The sequence below is a fragment of the Sorghum bicolor genome, chromosome 9 (genome assembly GCF_000003195.3).
Source record: "Sorghum bicolor cultivar BTx623 chromosome 9, Sorghum_bicolor_NCBIv3, whole genome shotgun sequence".
Lineage (NCBI taxonomy): Eukaryota > Viridiplantae > Streptophyta > Magnoliopsida > Poales > Poaceae > Sorghum > Sorghum bicolor.
In genome coordinates, this window is record NC_012878.2 from 57877068 (window position 1) to 57894933 (window position 17866).

Genomic DNA, 17866 nt, shown 5'->3' on the forward strand with positions numbered 1-17866 from the left:
GGCCCTTTTTAGATCTCCAAAGAAAAATGAGAATGAGATTCAAACACTCATCATTTTTTTTTTAAAAAAATCCAGAATCAAATATTCTACACACAACATTCACTATCTAAAATTTAGAATCTCATTATGCGAATGAGACTCAAACAAGTCCTAACCCATCCGAGCAAGTTTCGCAACCCTAGCCCCGCCCCCAACCATTCCCTTTGCCTATGCCTATGGTGATCTTACACACAGTCATAAAAAGTTTCCGGTACATAGGTACGAGAAACACGATAATATGAAACGTGGTACGCTCCTTGAGAAATGATTTTTCACTGTGGAAATGAAACTAATCCACGTTCCGATGACTGTGATCCTACACCATCGCCTCTACCCCTGCACTTACCTTTAGCCTTCCTCCTAAAGCTCCAAATTGCTAATTAAAAAAAAAAATCTTAACCCCATAAAATCCCCTACCCTTGATCTATTGGAGCCTTTGTGGGGCTTGATAGATAGAGAGTGTGGACTAGTCTCACGCTGAACAAGCTCAACCGAGTATTTTTACGAAATTTCATGAGAAACCGAAGCGGAAAAGAAAAAGAAAACCGTTCGCTGCGCCGACGTTTATGTACTCCTACGCTCGTGCTCGTGCTCCCCACCCCCGTCCCACTAGGACCGGACATGGGCAGTTGGTTGGCAGCGCCGGGCCCCACGCCCATCCCCACCCCAACCGGCACGAGCACGAGCACAAACCGAACCGCCACTTCCCCACACGCCCCCTCCTCGCCCGCCCTCGTCTCGACACCACCCCGCGCGCCACGGCCTCGGCCTCGGCCTCGCTGCCCTGCCCTGCTCCGCCTCCTCACGCTCTCCCCGCCCTCCCCACCGCGACGCGCTCCCCGCGGCAACCGGGCGTCCCCAGGTCCCCAGGAGCACGCACGCCCGCCCTTCCGCGGCGCGCGCCCAATGCCCAGGGCGCGCGGTTTATGGGCGGCCGCGCCCGGTCCCTCCTCCGCTGGCTCCGTCACCGCTCCCGCTCCCGCCGCGTCTCATCCTCTTCCTCCTCCTCCTCCTTCCACCTGACCTCCACCACCACTAACAACAACGACAGCACCGCCACCAGCGGAGACCTCCGCGCTCGCTCGCTCCCGCACCAGTTCCACGCCGAGGAGGAGGAGGAGGAGCGAGAGGTCGGAGAAGAGATCGCCGCCGAGCCCGCGTCTGAGTCCGAGGGGTGCATTGTCTTGGGGGATCCGGAGCCGGGTGCTGGACCGCGCGCACCGGTGCCGCCACTCATGGATCCGAGCAAAAAGGTGGGTCAACTCAACAGCGTCCCCGTGATCGCGCTCTTGGATCCTTTCGACTTCCCTGTTCCCATCTCTGCTTCTGACGTAGTAGTGTTTGGATCCGTCCGCGCGCTGACGGCGCCTGCTCACTGTACCCTCGTGGTGCGTCGCGAGATTCCTAATGGTGGCGGTTACCTTTTCTTGGAGTGGTGCTGGGCAGGGAGATTTCATCGAATGATCTTGTTCTTGCCAGTTCTTTTGGATCCGCATAGTTGGGTTCAGAGATGGTGCGTTCAATGGGGCATCCGAATGATGCTTCGATAACTGGAAACGGCTTACAAAGATGGTGCGTTCAATCGTCGTAGTACTACATCAACGCAGCTGTCTCCGTTCGAGTCCTTGAATCCAAAACGCGTGGCAGTTTAAGGAAACGGTTTGCGCTTTATGGAAAGAATCGTACAACCCGCAGTACTGCCTTTGGAAGATTCATGGGGCCCTGCGCTTCCACTGCTCCGTGGCCTTTTTCTTGTCCCTGTCATTTAAAACCGAATTAACTTTTAGAACAGTAGTCTGACAAATTGCTGCTGCATTGCCTTTTTCTTGTACCTGTCATTTAAAACCGAATTAACTTGAACATCAGTTTGAGAAATTGCAGTGGAAGGGTCTCGGTTTTTGTTTTTTCAGTGTTTCTTGTTCTTTTGATGAGGTATTGTTGTTTTCCAGCTTATATTGTTGATTTGGGAACAATCACCTTCAGTGTTTAGGCTTTAGATTAGAATAAACCAAGTTGCTGTTACTCTCTAATAAGTACACTTGATCTGCACATGTTGTGGTGTGTATGCATACTTAGTTGAACTCTCTTGCTCCTTTTCAGGAATCTGAATTCTTCACCGAGTATGGTGAGGCAAGTCGGTATCAGGTCAGTGAAGTCATTGGCAAAGGGAGCTACGGTGTTGTGGCTGCTGCTGTCGACACCCAGACTGGTGAGCGTGTGGCTATCAAGAAGATCGTTGATGTCTTTGATCATGTCTCCGATGCAACTCGCATCCTTAGGGAGATCAAGTTGCTCCGGTTGCTACGTCACCCAGACTTAGTTGAGATCAAGCACATTATGCTTCCTCCTTCGAGGAGGGAATTTAGGGATATCTACGTGATCTTTGAGTTGATGGAGTCGGATCTCCATCAAGTAATAAAAGCAAACGATGATCTCACAGCAGAGCATCACCAGTTCTTCTTGTACCAGCTGCTCCGTGGGATGAAGTACATTCATGCAGGTTGTTAGACTCCACATTGAAGGGACTTGTTAATAGTTTGTTAGTTCTTGTGAGCTTTGATTTCTATGCTTGTTCTATAAGTCTTGGTTTTGCAGCAAGTGTCTTCCATCGGGATCTTAAGCCCAAGAACATTCTAGCCAATGCTGACTGCAAGCTGAAGATTTGTGATTTTGGCCTTGCCCGTGTTTCATTCAATGACACCCCATCAGCCATATTCTGGACGGTAGCCATTTTGATATTGTTGAGCAAAATTTTATTTGTTGAACAGCTAAAACTTGATTTTCTTATGATGTAGCATCTTTTGCTGTAGGATTACGTGGCCACTAGATGGTATCGAGCTCCGGAATTATGTGGCTCCTTTTTTTCAAAGGTGGTGTTTCACCTTAGCTTCATTTTGCGATCAACATATCAATGTATTTTTCCTCTGAAATTGTTACATTAGTTTGATCCAATATAGCGATACTGGTTCCAGATTATCGTCTGTTGTTGAGATTACGCTTAAGCGTAATTTTGAGTTCCTGACTTTAACTAACTGTATTTATATCGGCTAACTTCCCTGTGTGCAACAGCATTTATCCTTTTACTTTTAGAGTTTCTACTACTTTTGCAAGACATCTGGTTCATATATTTTATTCAATATTATTGTGGTGTCCTTTCTTTTGGCAGCATTTTTAATTATAATATTCATGTTTTTCTTCCCAACAATTCCAAGGAAAAAAAAAACCTCCACGGGTTCTAAATGCCCCTTTCATTAAAATGTAATATTGAACAGGCGCGTTTTACATGCATATTTAATGCTGCAGAATTGGCTGCGTGTTACTTGAACAATGTGTACATGGTGTGGAATTGATGTCTCTGCTTGTTTTACAAATTTTATAGAATCGCAAGGTTCTGAATCTGGCATTGACTTTTGCAGTACACTCCTGCCATTGATATTTGGAGCGTAGGGTGTATATTTGCTGAATTGCTCACAGGGAAGCCACTCTTTCCAGGGAAGAATGTTGTGCATCAGTTGGATCTTATGACTGATCTACTTGGTACACCTTCAGCAGAGTCTATCTCCAAGGTATGTTCACTCGTTACTAGTGAGACCTTGCATCTGATTTCTTCCATAGTTTTATTGAGCTTAATTTTCTGTATTCCAGGCATTACTCTGTTTCAGATTTTTAGGTACAACTTGTATAAAATCCTCAATTTTTCGTTGGTAGTGCATGGTTACTAACATAGCAATTGTTCATTTATATTGATTGTCCTTTCTTTTGAGGACTGTTTCACTATGCCTCTTTAAACAAGTGCTTCAATGTTTAGTTACCAGAAAGTACAAAGTTATGTACCAATTGACATCAATATTCAATAGCAACAATCTTTTGTTATTCCTCTAGATTATGTTGTAAACAAAATGCCAACTGATGGATGACACAAAATCATGTGGTCTACACTAAACTATTGAACCATTGCAGATAAGGAATGAGAAAGCTCGACGATACATGAGCAATATGAGGAAAAAGCCCCGGGTTCCCTTTACTAAAAAGTTTCCAGGGATAGATCCTATGGCTCTCCATTTGCTTGAACGTCTTCTTGCTTTTGATCCTAAGGAACGGCCAAGTGCAGCTGAGGTATGTCTAGTTGAGTCCAATTTTTGTTCACCATAAAGATAAATTTCATCTTTTATACATCCCTGGTTGGTGCAGAAGGCAGAGATTACCCCCTTTATCTATACTTCACCTTCGAAATGCTGGATAAGTTGTTCCTCCAAATACTAATTCATGTAAATTTTATTTCAGGCCCTGACAGATCCATACTTTAATGGATTAGCAAATAATGAACGTGAACCCATAGCACAACCTATCTCAAAACTTGAATTTGAGTTTGAGAAGCGGAAACTGGCCAAAGATGATGTCCGAGAATTAATTTACCGAGAGGTACTATTGCTCAATATATTCTTGACATCATTGTAGAGCTGCTTCTTTTATTACTTTCCTAACTCTTGTTACCTCTCTTTAGATTTTGGAGTACCATCCTCAAATGCTAGAAGAATACCTACGTGGAGGAGACAACAACCAGATGACCTTCATGTATCCAAGGTGGGGTCCACTTTTTGTTTAACAAACACACATGCGCTAAACTCTTCGCTGAGTATAGTAGTTGCCTAGTTATATATGATTGGTTCAGGATTTATTGGGAGTATAACTCTGATGTCTGTGCATGACAGTGGGGTGGATCGCTTTAGGCGCCAATTTGCTCATTTGGAAGAAGGTACCGCCAAAGGTGAAAAACCCAGTCCACAGCTGCGACAGAATGTTTCTTTGCCAAGGTTCTCATCAAAACTGACACTTTCTTTTCCTTAACCATGCAATATTTTTGTGTCTATAGCATGTGGATCTTATTTTTCTATCATCTTTTGGGCCTCCTTAGTTGTTCTTTATCTTCTTTTGTGAGAATTTTTACGCAGTCAGAGGGAGGTTCAATTGGTTATTCATGTAGAGCTTGCATAGATACAGTAGTTTTAACATAGATACAGTGAATATACATAGATAAAGTAGGTTATTCATGTAGAGCTTGCATAGATATAGTAGTTTTAACATAGATACAGCTTGCATAGAGACCTTAAGCACAATTCCATTAAGGTCCCTGTTATCATAGTTGTTAAAATCTACTTGCATTATTACTTTCAAAAAAAAATCTACTTGCATTATGATTTTTTCATAAAATAATTAAAACTTATATTGTTAGTCTATATTAAATTTGAAATATTGATGGTCAAAGCTAAAAGATTTGACTTAGGAGAAACCTAAACTGGAGTAAGTACTTGAACTAATAAATCTTTGTATCTTGTCTCAGGGAAAGAGTAATCGGCAATAAACATGGAGATGGCAATGCAGGTGATAAGCTAGCCCATGCCTCAGTGACGGATGGCATCAGCCAACCGGTCTTGAGTGCGAGGAGTTTGCTGAAGAGTGAAAGCATCAGTGCTTCCAAGTGTATAGGTGAAAAACCAAAGCATGTGAGTACACCAACCACATCAGTTCATAATTTCTTCATTAGAATACATGCTTATCCATATTTTCTTTTGGGCTAAGACTAAGATTGGCAGTATACTTGCTTCCTTCTTTGATGTAATGAGCTGATATTTTAATTTAATCTGTACTTTTCCAGGAGGAATCTGTTTTGGAGAGCGTGGATGAAACGGTCGATGATGTGACGAAGAAAATCCCTCAACTGAAAACCTGATTTTTCTCAAGTTCACTGGAGCAATGAATAGCTCGTAGTATGGCACGTTAGGTTCTCAAGTTGAGGATGGGCCTACGGCAAGGGTCTATAGCCAATGAGACCACAAGTTCTTATGCCAGTAAATCTGTTGTGATGTAAATTTTCTCCCGTTTTTTTGTACTTCGTGACTGCATACAACCTATGTCTGACTGAATGGCTTCTCGTGTTTTCCTCTGTGGAGCCATAACCATAACCATATCCTGTAAATTTTCAGTTGGAAGTGGATCTTCAGCTGCAGCTGATGCATATTTGATTTTCCCCCAGCAAGTAGTCCTAGGTATTCAGTTAATTTTGTGAAATTGGTTATGGAAAATTTCAGTTTTGATGAAACATTAACTGGTTCATTCTAAATTATAAGATGTTTTTAGTTTCTTTTAGATATGTAGCTTTTTTCTTTTGCACTTAGATATATTATGTCTAATATCTAGAAAAGATGTTTTATAATTTAGAATAGAGCGAGTAGTTTAAAAGAGACCAAAATCAATTTTAAAAGCAATAAAGAATGCTATTCAACCTTTAGTGTTTGATATAATAGTCACAACCATGGAAAAAAAATAGCCCGCTATTTTTGCCGCTATAGCCTGAAATAGCTTGAAAAAAATTGTGCCGCTATTTGTATTCATGTACAATTTTGCCGCTAAAGTACGCTAATTACGGTTTATAAAACGCTAGGCCTTAGCTCGCTATTTAAAAGTCACAACTAAAATTGGCTATTTCGATTAATGCCACCTAAAAACTGAATAAATCGCTGATCATTGGATAATGCTAAACCACCGCCACAGCCGGCTGTTCCCAACATGCCCAAAGTTTTTATCGTGTAGATCATAAAAGGTTTAGTTAACCAACATTTTCAGTTAATTTAGTTCGTTCACAAATGTTTCCCACCGCTACGAGCTAGTTTTTTCGTTTCTTCTTTATTGCTCAAATTTTGTCCAGTCCCGAGTTGTTTTCATGTAATTAGCTGCTAGTGAATTTTGTTGATTGAGTTTGTTGGGAATTTTTTTTTAGGGAAGTCATTTCGCGCACTTTATTAATCTTCAAATAGAGTTACATCATTCACCAAGGCTTCTAGAATAAAACTAGGGGGTTCATCGACCCAATTACAATATAACTTTGAAGCTATTGCTAATTGTTGTAGTTTTAGGTCTATGCTTTTCTGTAATTAAATGAAATAATTATAGCTATAGTTTCTATAATTCAGTTGTGCTGAAATTTTTATGATGGATTAATTATTGTATGATTAAACTATAGTGAAAATTTCATACTCATTGGATCATGTGTAACTTAGTTATAGATTTTGTTTTGGTTTATGTTTGTTAAATATAAATAAATCTATAACTAAGCTATACATGATTGATCATATAATAATTAGCCCACCATAAAAATTTTATTACAATTGGACCATAGAAACTGCCACTATGAATTGTTCTAATTAATTATAAAAAATATAGATCTAAAGTCACCGCAAAAACTTTATACTAAAACATACTATATTATATGTTCACATGTATATTTACTCATGTAGAGTCCAACAAAATTATTTTTTTTGTTTTATGATTTTTTCTATAATTTAATTTATTATAATTTTTCAAATATTTAGCCGAAATAAATAAAAAAACAAAACCGCCTTATACTTATAACAGGGCCAGGGGTAAGATGAATGGTTTTAAAAATTGAGAGAGATGCTTTGTTTGTTTTTGGAGTTTAGGGAGGAAAACTTTTGTAAAAGTTCGGGAAGGTAAGAGCAACTCTAAGAGAGTTGATAAAAATGGATAGCTAAATTCAAGATTTAGCCAACATCTAAAATAAAAAATCATGCAAAAAAACAAAAATCTCCAACAGTCTTTCTAATACGGCAAATCATATGGCTAGCGGGACATGCAAGCTATATTTACCATGCGAGAACTCCGGGATAGATGACTTGCTATTTTGGCAAACCAAATACAATAGATGTTGGACTCTCTTTTCTCTCCCAAAATAGCTAAATATAGAATACATAATATAGATAGCTCTTCTCTTGGAGTTGCTCTAATATGTACTTTTTTTTCTTGCCGTTCATTCCGCCAACAATAGAAAACAAAAAAAAAACTGTGTAGGTAAATAGCCTGGACAAAGGCTTGCTGGTTTTGAATATATATAAATTTGTGTGGTTTTGTATCCAACAAATATTGGATGATAGCTGTATATACGAGGAACCATAGCTGTAAGCATATCTCTCAAGGTTTCACATATATAAACGTATAGTAGTACTAGGCTACTAGTACATCGAAACAGCAACATTTTTTAGAGTGTCCTTTTCTATTTTTTCAGGCAGACAAGTACAAAAATGAACCCCCAAATGCACTGGAACTATTTAAAGAGATGCACTATAGCAAAAAGAAAAGATTTACTCCTACAGTTCAATCTCTTGTTGTAAGTAAATTTGTACTTAGTTCACAATCTAGTGATTTCATATGTCATGATCAATGACCTATCTATGTCTCTTTTTCTGCGAGGCTGAAATAGAGGAGAAGCTGAATGAACCCGTAGATGATGGTCTTCAACCAAAGGATGTGACTGATGTGGTCTCTCAAACTCTTATTCAGAAAACTAAGAAGAACAAGTTTCTTGTAAATGTGGGGCTCCAAAGCAATGCCACACGTGTTAGTGTTGACCGTGACCTAGAAGAGGAACTGGTGGTGGAGAAACAAACATCAAGTGATCTTAGGGAGGTTGTCAAGGCTCAACAACAGCAAATGGAAGAAATGATGAAGAAATTCCAAGAGGCAGAAGCAGCTAGGGCTAAGCAAGAAGAGGAGAGGGCTAAGCAAGAAGAGGAGTCGAAGAAAAGGCAAGCTGACATTGATGCACTGATCAAGACTTTGATGTCCATGGTTCCAGGATGCCAAGCAACACAGTAAGGTTGTCTTGGCTAATCGGCTCGTGCACTTTATTGTTGGTTGCTTATTTTGGTGATGGATGCTGCGATGTGAAGAGGTGGCTGTGTCTTTTGGTTGAACATGTGAACTACAGCATGGTCTTTGACCTATGCATGCACGGCTTTTGGTGATGGATGCATGTTCTGTGAACTATATTTAGATGTATATGTGAACTGCAAGTGGAGTGTTCTGTGATGTGATGCATGCTTTGTCATGCCAAACTTTATATGTAACTATATTTAGATATATGTGTGATGATGGATCTTGCACATTTGTGTGTATCTATGTAATATGTGGTCATTTGTGACGATACGAAGTATATGAATTTAAATTTGAATGTGTTGTCAATATAAATATAAAACTGGTGTCATATTTAAATTTGGATTTAGTGCAATTTGTATTTGAACATTTGCTGATATGTTATGGGCCATAATGGGCCAATTCTACGTTGCAATTGGGCTAGCCAAAAAGTGTACTAAAATATGGGCCTAACTAATTTTTTAAAAAAATACACAAAACATGGGCCTATTTGGAGAAAAATGGGCCATAGAAAGCATGTTGATGATGTGGCAAGGTGGCGGCCATGTCAGATCCAGCATCATCAAATGACATGACAATAGCTGATGTGGCAACAAAACCATAACGGCTCAATTCGTCACCATAGCCTCCTCCTATAGTTGCCCTCCAGTTTATCCATGACAATAAAAAAGACCAACATGTGACATTCTATGTCGGTCTGAAAAATGTATGACGAGAGATAGGTGACGTTTTACTAGACCGTCATCAATAGTTACCCGTGACGTATTTTTGCTTGTCTATGACTAAAGCAAAACGTCACGTAAAGCCAAATTTCTTGTAGTGATCTTAAACCCAGGAAGATAATTAATATATGCTTTTGTTTTAAAAAAAATATTTTTGAAAATCATTTATTTATTATTATAATTTAAACATATGCTTTTCACACTAATAAAAAATATATATAATCAAGCGATCTGTTAACGACCATCTCACACTTTGTAATCTGTACATAAACCCTGGCCCAGTAGTTCCATATAGGCAGGAGCGGAGCCAGGATTTGAACATAGGGGGGGCCTGCAAACCAAGAATATTACATGATAAAGTTGTACATAGCACTAAAATAAACGTTTGCATTGCAATACAAAAAAAGCAGAAAAACTAAAAAAAATAAAAGAGAAATTTAACTAGTCTCAGGCCTCTAACCTTCACCTGATCATTCTATTTCTTTGCCTAGGAAAAGAATCACAATAAAAACAAGTAGTTAAACGGGGGCAAAATTAATTAGTACTAGATCTTAACATCAAATGACAAACAATCAATTACATATCATTTAGTCTTAGACAAAACGATCACTTAAACAAGTAAAATGGTCATTTAAATAGAAGGTTAAACAGAAACACCATACCGCTGTTAGTGTTTAAAAGTTGAGTACAACGGGCTAAATGACCGTTTAGAGTTTAGATGAATAATGATAGAAGCATAGAGATAAGAAAGATAATAGGAAGACTAATGCTAAATAATATAGATCCCATTGTTGGAGATCAATTCAGAAGGATTAAACAAGAAAAACGCTGATTTTCAATTAACTAGCTAATTAGAGTGTGTGGTAGAGGACAAACTGATGTTTGATAGGCAATAATAAAAATAAAGATATGAAGAAAATATTAGAAAGATCTAGATTCTATTTTTATAAGAAACTATTAGAGATTAATATGAAATAAGAATAAAAATCTTAGTACAGATAATATCATTAACTAGCTAATTAGATAATTAAACATCTAATCTATGAGGTGTATTAAGGAAGTTATGAGAAGGTTGGGGGGTGCCAGGCCCCCCTCAGCCCCTCCTTCCCTCCGCCACTGCATATAGGCTACATGTTCATACGCAGAGGTACACAGCCATGATGCATCGCACCCCATTTCACGGTGAAAAAAAAAGGTTTTACCAAGAAGAATTTAATTAAACGGCATGCATGGACACAGGCGCCTGCTAATGATTTCTTTGGTTTTGTATATCCAACTGGAATATATAATTAATATTACTGGGTGATGGTTGTATATATGAGCTACTATTAATTATATATCGCTTGCCAAGATTTCACATAAACATAGTACATCTCAACCTTAGAAAGATAATTATTACAATAGTTTTTTATTAGAAAAAATATTATTTATTCAAAAAATGTTTGCTACTTTAAACATCACCTAACTCTAGAAAATTGGTGAACTAAATAACCCAGATAAAGATTGATGCATGACTTTGCATATTTTGGCCATGTCTATCCAGCTAACTATATTAATTATATTAGTTGGAAGAAATTAGCATAGCTAATTGTTAGCTAGTAGTAGATTAATCATATTAGTTGGAAGAAATCAACTAATAGCTAATTGTTAGTTGGTAGTAGATAGGACATTAGCTAGTTTAGAGCATCTCCAAGAGACTCTCTATATTCTTTCTAAATGTTAGGAATAGAAATTTTGATGAAAAACTACCCTCCAACAGCTTCTCTAAATGGTCATCTAAATATAGCCATTGTCTTTTTTTGATTTTTCGCTAGCCAAATATAGAAGACGAGAATGACTCTCTAGAGTGCACATGAGATTTAGCAAAACTGTTGGAGAGTGAAAAAATATAAAAAACGATTTTGATGTAAATGACTCTCCAAATGATGATTTAGAGAATGAGATTTAGAAAGACTCTTGGAGATGCTCTTAGTAACTAAGGATCCAAACGGATTTCCAGCTAATGTTTAGCAGTCAACTGTTAGCTAATTTCTATAGTTTTGTATCCAGCTGAAATATGGTGGCTGTATATATGAGCAACTATTGTTGGAATAATATATTTGTAGATTTCACATATAAATGCAGTACACCTTAACCCCAACAAGATAACTATTGCAGTTTCTATTTCAAACAAATATATATTTATTTTGAATAAAATGTTTCTTATTTTATAAATATTATGCTTTTTCACAATAATAAGATAATATCAAGAAATCTTTGAAAAATATTATTATGCTTTTCACAACGATGAAAAAAGATCAATAAATCTTTTGACAGATCATTATTCCTATAGTTCCATGGTCATGTTTTCACCCATAAGGGTACGAGACATATGAATCTTCAGGCCCTCATGTGTATGGTTTGTGTCACATATTGCAGTGAAAATGCAAAAAGAAAAGACAAGAGAAGAAAAAAAAGGAAAATAAAACATTTGCTAGACCAATCATCTAAAAACATCGGTGGAGTTCAAAAACAACCTGGATATTTTGCATACTGATTTTTATGGTTTTATATCCAAGTGCATGGTGGTTGATGGCTTTACATTTGACCAAATATTTGATAGAAGCGTGCTATAAATATTTCACATAAATGTGGTACACTCGATAGTCGACACGGCAAGATCATCACTAAATATATTTTTTGTTAAAGACATTACTATATGACATGGAAAATTTGAAGTAATGTTTTGGCTATTTAACGATGTTGCACTATGAGAAATGCTTTTACGTGCACCTTAAAGAAAATAAGAAGTAGCCATTTTGTTGCAAATTTCATTCAAGAATACAATAGTAACCGTGATTATCTAGTTTCAACTCAGTTGCAACTTTAACTAGCTTTTATTTAACTGAAGCACAAAAACATTCCTATTGAAAACTATACGCGTGTGGTCTTGCTTTGCTTCGCTATTCACTAATGCAATAGTCATTATTATTTACTTTTGATTAATTGTGACTTTTATTCAATGAGAGTAACAACCTTCCTACTAAACACATTTGTGTGTGATTTTATTTGCTTCATTTGTTAGTCATGTGCACTAATCCAATGATCACAATTATTTACTTGAACTCAGCTTTGGTGCTTCAACTCATCCATACAGATACATATTCATTGCTACTAAAACATATTTGTGTGTGACTTTTTTTATGTTAATCATTAATTAATAATGTAACTTGTACAAATAATTACGAACCAAATTTCAAACGACATCAAGTTGAATTAATATTGACACTAAAGATAAGCACCATAAGCCAAGGGAAAGAATATATTATATGCACTTGAATAAATCATGTTATATATACATAAACTTAGACTCAATCAATGTGTTTTATTTGAACAAGCACAACAATGTTCTTCTCCTCTGCAACACATATGGATCTCTTTATTGTAACTACCTTTTATAAAAAATATATTTGTAATTCAAATTTCCATTAGTAAACAGTTTAGTAAAAAACATTATTCTATTATTATGTATTTATGGTTGTTGGTATATATGAATTACCACTACCAGATCATATACAGATATGCTGGCTACTGATTAATTATCTCCAGCTAATTCATTTAATAACTACTACTTATGGTCCTTCAACCTTCTATAAAACCCACCCACCAGGGCCATATTCTCTTCAATCATCTCAACTCTCAGCCTATGAGGTGTTGCTATATTAGAGCCTTAGGTGTGTTCGTTCCTATTAGCACCTGAGGTGTTTTTATTTTTTTTGTTGGATCCATCATCCATGGACTCCACTGACAAGTCCTCATCAGGATTGGAGACTGCCATCGTCGTTGTTGGTACGTACCCCTATAGAGATACTCATTATCCTCTGGCTTCGGTATATATGTGCAATCAGTTTTCAAGCATGAAATATGATTGACTGTTCACATATTTGCAGATGGTGCTAATACGCCCCAAAACACTAGCAGCACGAGAAAACAAAGCTCAACTGAGTGATAGAGTACTAGTAGATATACTTAACCATAATTTTTTGTTAATTGTTTCCTCGAAAATGAATAACTTCATCATATGTCTTTGTGGTGTGCATGTATGTGTAGGTTCAACCAGATAAAACGCGATGAAAACCAGAAGCAACAGGTCAACACATTGATAGACGAAATCAAGTTACTGGCCGAGCAAAATACCTCGTTGACTGCGCAAAATACCTCGTTGACCGAAAAGATTGTCAAGCTGACCGAGAGAGTTAGCTCACTGGCAGAGAAGGTCATCTCTCTGTTCGAGCAAAACAGTTCACTGACAAAGGAGAAGCATCGGCTTGAGAGCGAGCTTGCAGAGATCAAAGCGGCTCCTATGCCGCCAGTGATGCTACCTATTCATGGTCTGCCTCAAGTATTTGTTGCGTTGTGCCTTGTCTGTTCGCCCATTTTCAAAGACACGGCAGCTGCAGCAGCAGGTGCGCTTCCAGGCTCGCAGAAGGGGAGTGCTAGTGCTAGCAGCAGCGCTTCCACCAGTACAGCCAAAGCCAAACTGTGCCCTGATTGCCTGAAGACCTTGGAAAAAATGGAAGCCATGGTAGCTTCCTTTGCCCAGCGGCAGCAGGGTGGTGCTTCTGGACGCGGCTCCGCCTGATGCATGTGTTGCCAGGCATATGCAATGCAAGCATGCTCTCCCACAAGGATGGAGGGCACAATGCAAAGATTATTCACCCTTGGGGTTAGCTGTGAACTTGTGATCTGATGGGGCTTTCAAGGATTAGCTTTTGGTTATTTTTCTTTCTGTTTGAATTGATGTCTGAGTCCATCTTAATTTAGTTTATTAGATTCATGTATCATCGGTCATGCATGAGGGTCAATTTAATATTTTCTTCGGCTTCGTCTTAGTCAATCATGTTATTCTGAATTAAGGCACATGATTACCAGTTTATGAGAAACCATTGAACCCGTCTATTTCTCTCTGAAATCTCAAAATTGAAAAATTGTGTCTTTGATTATGTTATAAAAATGCACAGTACCATAACAATCATGTAATGACAATACTGTTGAATCTAATGTGGAATTGGGAATAATACAGATGTACAAAAGACCTTCTAGTATGCATAGAATGATTATTGGAAAAAAAAGGGGTTTTCTCCTAGCGATAATTCAGAGGGGGTTGTGTAAACAAGCTTCCACTTCCCTCAAATTAAACAAATTCTAACTTTTTATTCAATTGTGTAGGTAAAGTTTTTTTTGCCCTTGAGGGCATGTGCCCTCACTCTCCCACCCATTGGATTCGCTTTGAGAAGTGTGCAAACACACATCTCAATGCAAAACTGCTTTAAGATGACACATCTCAATGCAAAACTGCTTTGAGATGTGTGTTTGCACGCTTCTCAAAGCGAATCCAATGGATAAGAAAGTAAGGGCATATGCCCTTAAGCGAAAAAAAAAACGCTTTCGTCAATTGTATGTCTTCCTCGCGATGCTGGGTCTGCCTATTTTTCTAAACCACACTAAAACAACAAATCTTCTATCTTCTCTCTTCTGTAGGAGGTCCCACTAGCTGATTTTCAAAAAAAAAAATTGTGAAGTCACAGGTAGCTTCTGTCCATCATAGTTGTCTCCGGTTCTCCTCCTTCCCTTCATCAATTTTTCAGTTGTTTCAACTGTACTGAATCTCACAAGAGACTCAAAGAGATTTTTTTATTTAATCGCCGCCGCCTGATCCGATCAGATCACTTTGCCTACAGTGCATACCAAAATCAACGCCTCAAACAGTACTCCGTCTATTAGCTTGACAAGATCCATCGGCAGGCTACACTTCCTAGCTTGCTGCTCTTTGTTGCTGGGTTAATCCAACCCAGAGCCGGCGATGCTTGCTTCCATGGCAATGCCGAGACACGCCGGTTCAAGGCCATGGCGCTGGTGGCAGGCTGCCAGCCGTGGGCGATGGTCGACTCCTGGGTCATCACCGGCGATGGCAAGGACCACCAGCAGGTCGTCGTCGATGGCGAGGGCGTCAAATCCATCAAAGTATATTATAGGAAGTATACGTCTATGAGATTCAGTACAGTTGATCGATCCATTCATGAGAAGGCAACGAGACTTCGTGGTTGCCCATGATGCTTCCTTCTAGTTCCATGGACCGGTGGAAAACTGCAAACGCACGTGCCAGTTCCAGCCTCATACATGTCAACAAGATTAAAACAAAAGTTCCCCTAAACTACCTTAGAAAATCTCTCATACTCATGGATCTTCAGGCCACTCGCAAATTATGTATCATTGTTCTGTTGAATTGATTAGCCAGGATGAATTGGGAGAGAATTGAATAGTAGTATCTTTGTTAGAACTCTTTGTGGCTTTATAAAAACAGGGTTTTCTCCCAAAAAATTATCTTAGTTACAATCTATCTTTTCAGGTACTGGAAGGTGAGTGCTTCTATACCACAAGCAAGCATGATTCAACAACACACCTGATCCAACCATTCGCTCAATTAAATAAGAAATCAAGAAGCTTAGGGCTACCGGAGCTGCTAATTTGTTGTAATAAAACTCTTTTTTGCTTAATGAAAAACATGCCTCGGTTGCGAAAAAAAAGACATCAAGAAGTAGCAGACCCACCGACCAATGCATGACTTCATTTCCAAAACAAACACAGAGCCGCACACCTCGATGAAGCAAGGTGCTGAAAAAAAAAAACAATGTCCAATTTTGTTCCCTTCATTGAGATCGGTAAACAGTTTATCTAATTCACATGTAAGCAACACGCAGGGTATTCTCTAGTGATTTATTATTTCTTTGTCTGGGAAGAAGCATATTTTTCATCCCCTTGCAGTTTCCCTCTCACCAAGAATGTCATTTTGCGATATTAGCTACATGAAATTCTTGATTTTAAGAAGTTTTCTTGCCTTCCAAATCATTTTATGAGATACACCAAACTTATGTCTATATAAATGAGCGCACATGAACTTTAGTGAGGAAACACCAAATTTCTTCCACATTGGTTTACCATTCTCATTTGTCAGCGCAACAGAAGAAACAAGATCACCACCATATAACCTTATTTTGTAGGTTTTCATCAAGCCATCTTCTAAATAAAAATAATTTGAACCCATCTCTTTCTCTCTGAAATCTCAAAACAGAAAATTATGTGTTTGACTATGTTATAGAAATGCACAGTACCATATTACAATCACGTAATGTCAGTGACATTACTGTTTAATCTTATGTGAATTTGGGAATAATACAGATGGGCAAAAGACTTTCAGGTATACATCGATAATTATTGACAAAAGACTTTCAGATGGACAAGCTTCCACTTCCCTCAAATTAAACAAATTCAAATTTTGATTCACTGTACTTGCACGAATGTGAACTGCTGGGTCCACAATCACATTAATTATCATTTTTGAACAAGAACTTCATTATCATTTTTGAATAATAAGTTAGTGTTTTCCTTTTGTTACCATTAACCCATCTATGGGAATAATCAATATTATTGCCACCTCGTTTTAAAGCCACGAAATGTTTGAACATTTGCGGATATAGCTCCATATCAAATAAGCTTGCAGGAAGGCTCTCATCCAATTCCAAATTCTTTAATTTTGGACACATTATATTCTTCTTGCAAAGTTCTCTTTATGAGTCTGACCGGTAACCATTACTACAGCTTTAGCTGCAAACCTTTGCTACAATATTTTAAGTTTTTATGGTACACTATATATGTGGTGTCGATCACAGCCGAGCAGCTCCTATATCTTTTAGTACCCCACTTCTTTTTTTTTCTCGAATACATAGGAAAACTGTGTATCATTGTATTGATAGAAGAGAAAAGGAGTCACACAGAGACCCAAACACACATCCACATTCACAAACAAACTGACTGGAACTAATTGCCTATGATTGAGAAGGACGACCTGACCAAAGACCTTCTAACCACCATCCCAAGCTGTGTGCAGGGACAGCCCCTTAGCACCAGCTAAAGACCATAAAATAGCCTCCTTCCGAGCCAGATTCAAAGCCGTAGATAATCTAGGGGTAACGCCATTGAAGACGCAGTCATCATTTTGATGCTTCCAGATGGTCCAAGCACCTAGGATGATGAGAGAATTCAATCCTTTTCACGCATCTTCACTTACTGTCAAGACCACCTTATCCCACCCAGGCATCAAAGGAGGAATCGACTGGCTGCGGAGCAAATGCTGCAAGACTGAATCTATGTAGGATGTCATGCCAGAATTGTCTTGCAAACACATATCCAATGAGTAGGTGCTGGACGTTCTCTTTCTCTTGATCACATAATAGGCACCGGTCAGGGTGAGGAAGGCCTCGCCGAGCTAACCTGTCTGTTGTCCAACAGCGATTGTGAGCAACTAGCCACATGAAAAAGCGACACTTGCCTTTTAGAAA

At 38.5% G+C, this 17866-nt stretch overlaps 1 protein-coding gene across 1 annotated transcript; it reads left to right on the top strand.

Annotated features, from left to right (window-relative positions):
* Window positions 763-6160, top strand: LOC8083794 (mitogen-activated protein kinase 17). Its single transcript, XM_002440257.2, has 11 exons — window positions 763-1292; window positions 2140-2539; window positions 2635-2762; window positions 2850-2909; window positions 3456-3605; window positions 4000-4155; window positions 4324-4461; window positions 4544-4623; window positions 4752-4853; window positions 5381-5543; window positions 5696-6160. Exons 1-11 carry the CDS (start codon window positions 966-968, stop codon window positions 5768-5770), a joined length of 1779 nt encoding a protein of 592 aa, XP_002440302.1. The 5' UTR covers window positions 763-965; the 3' UTR covers window positions 5771-6160.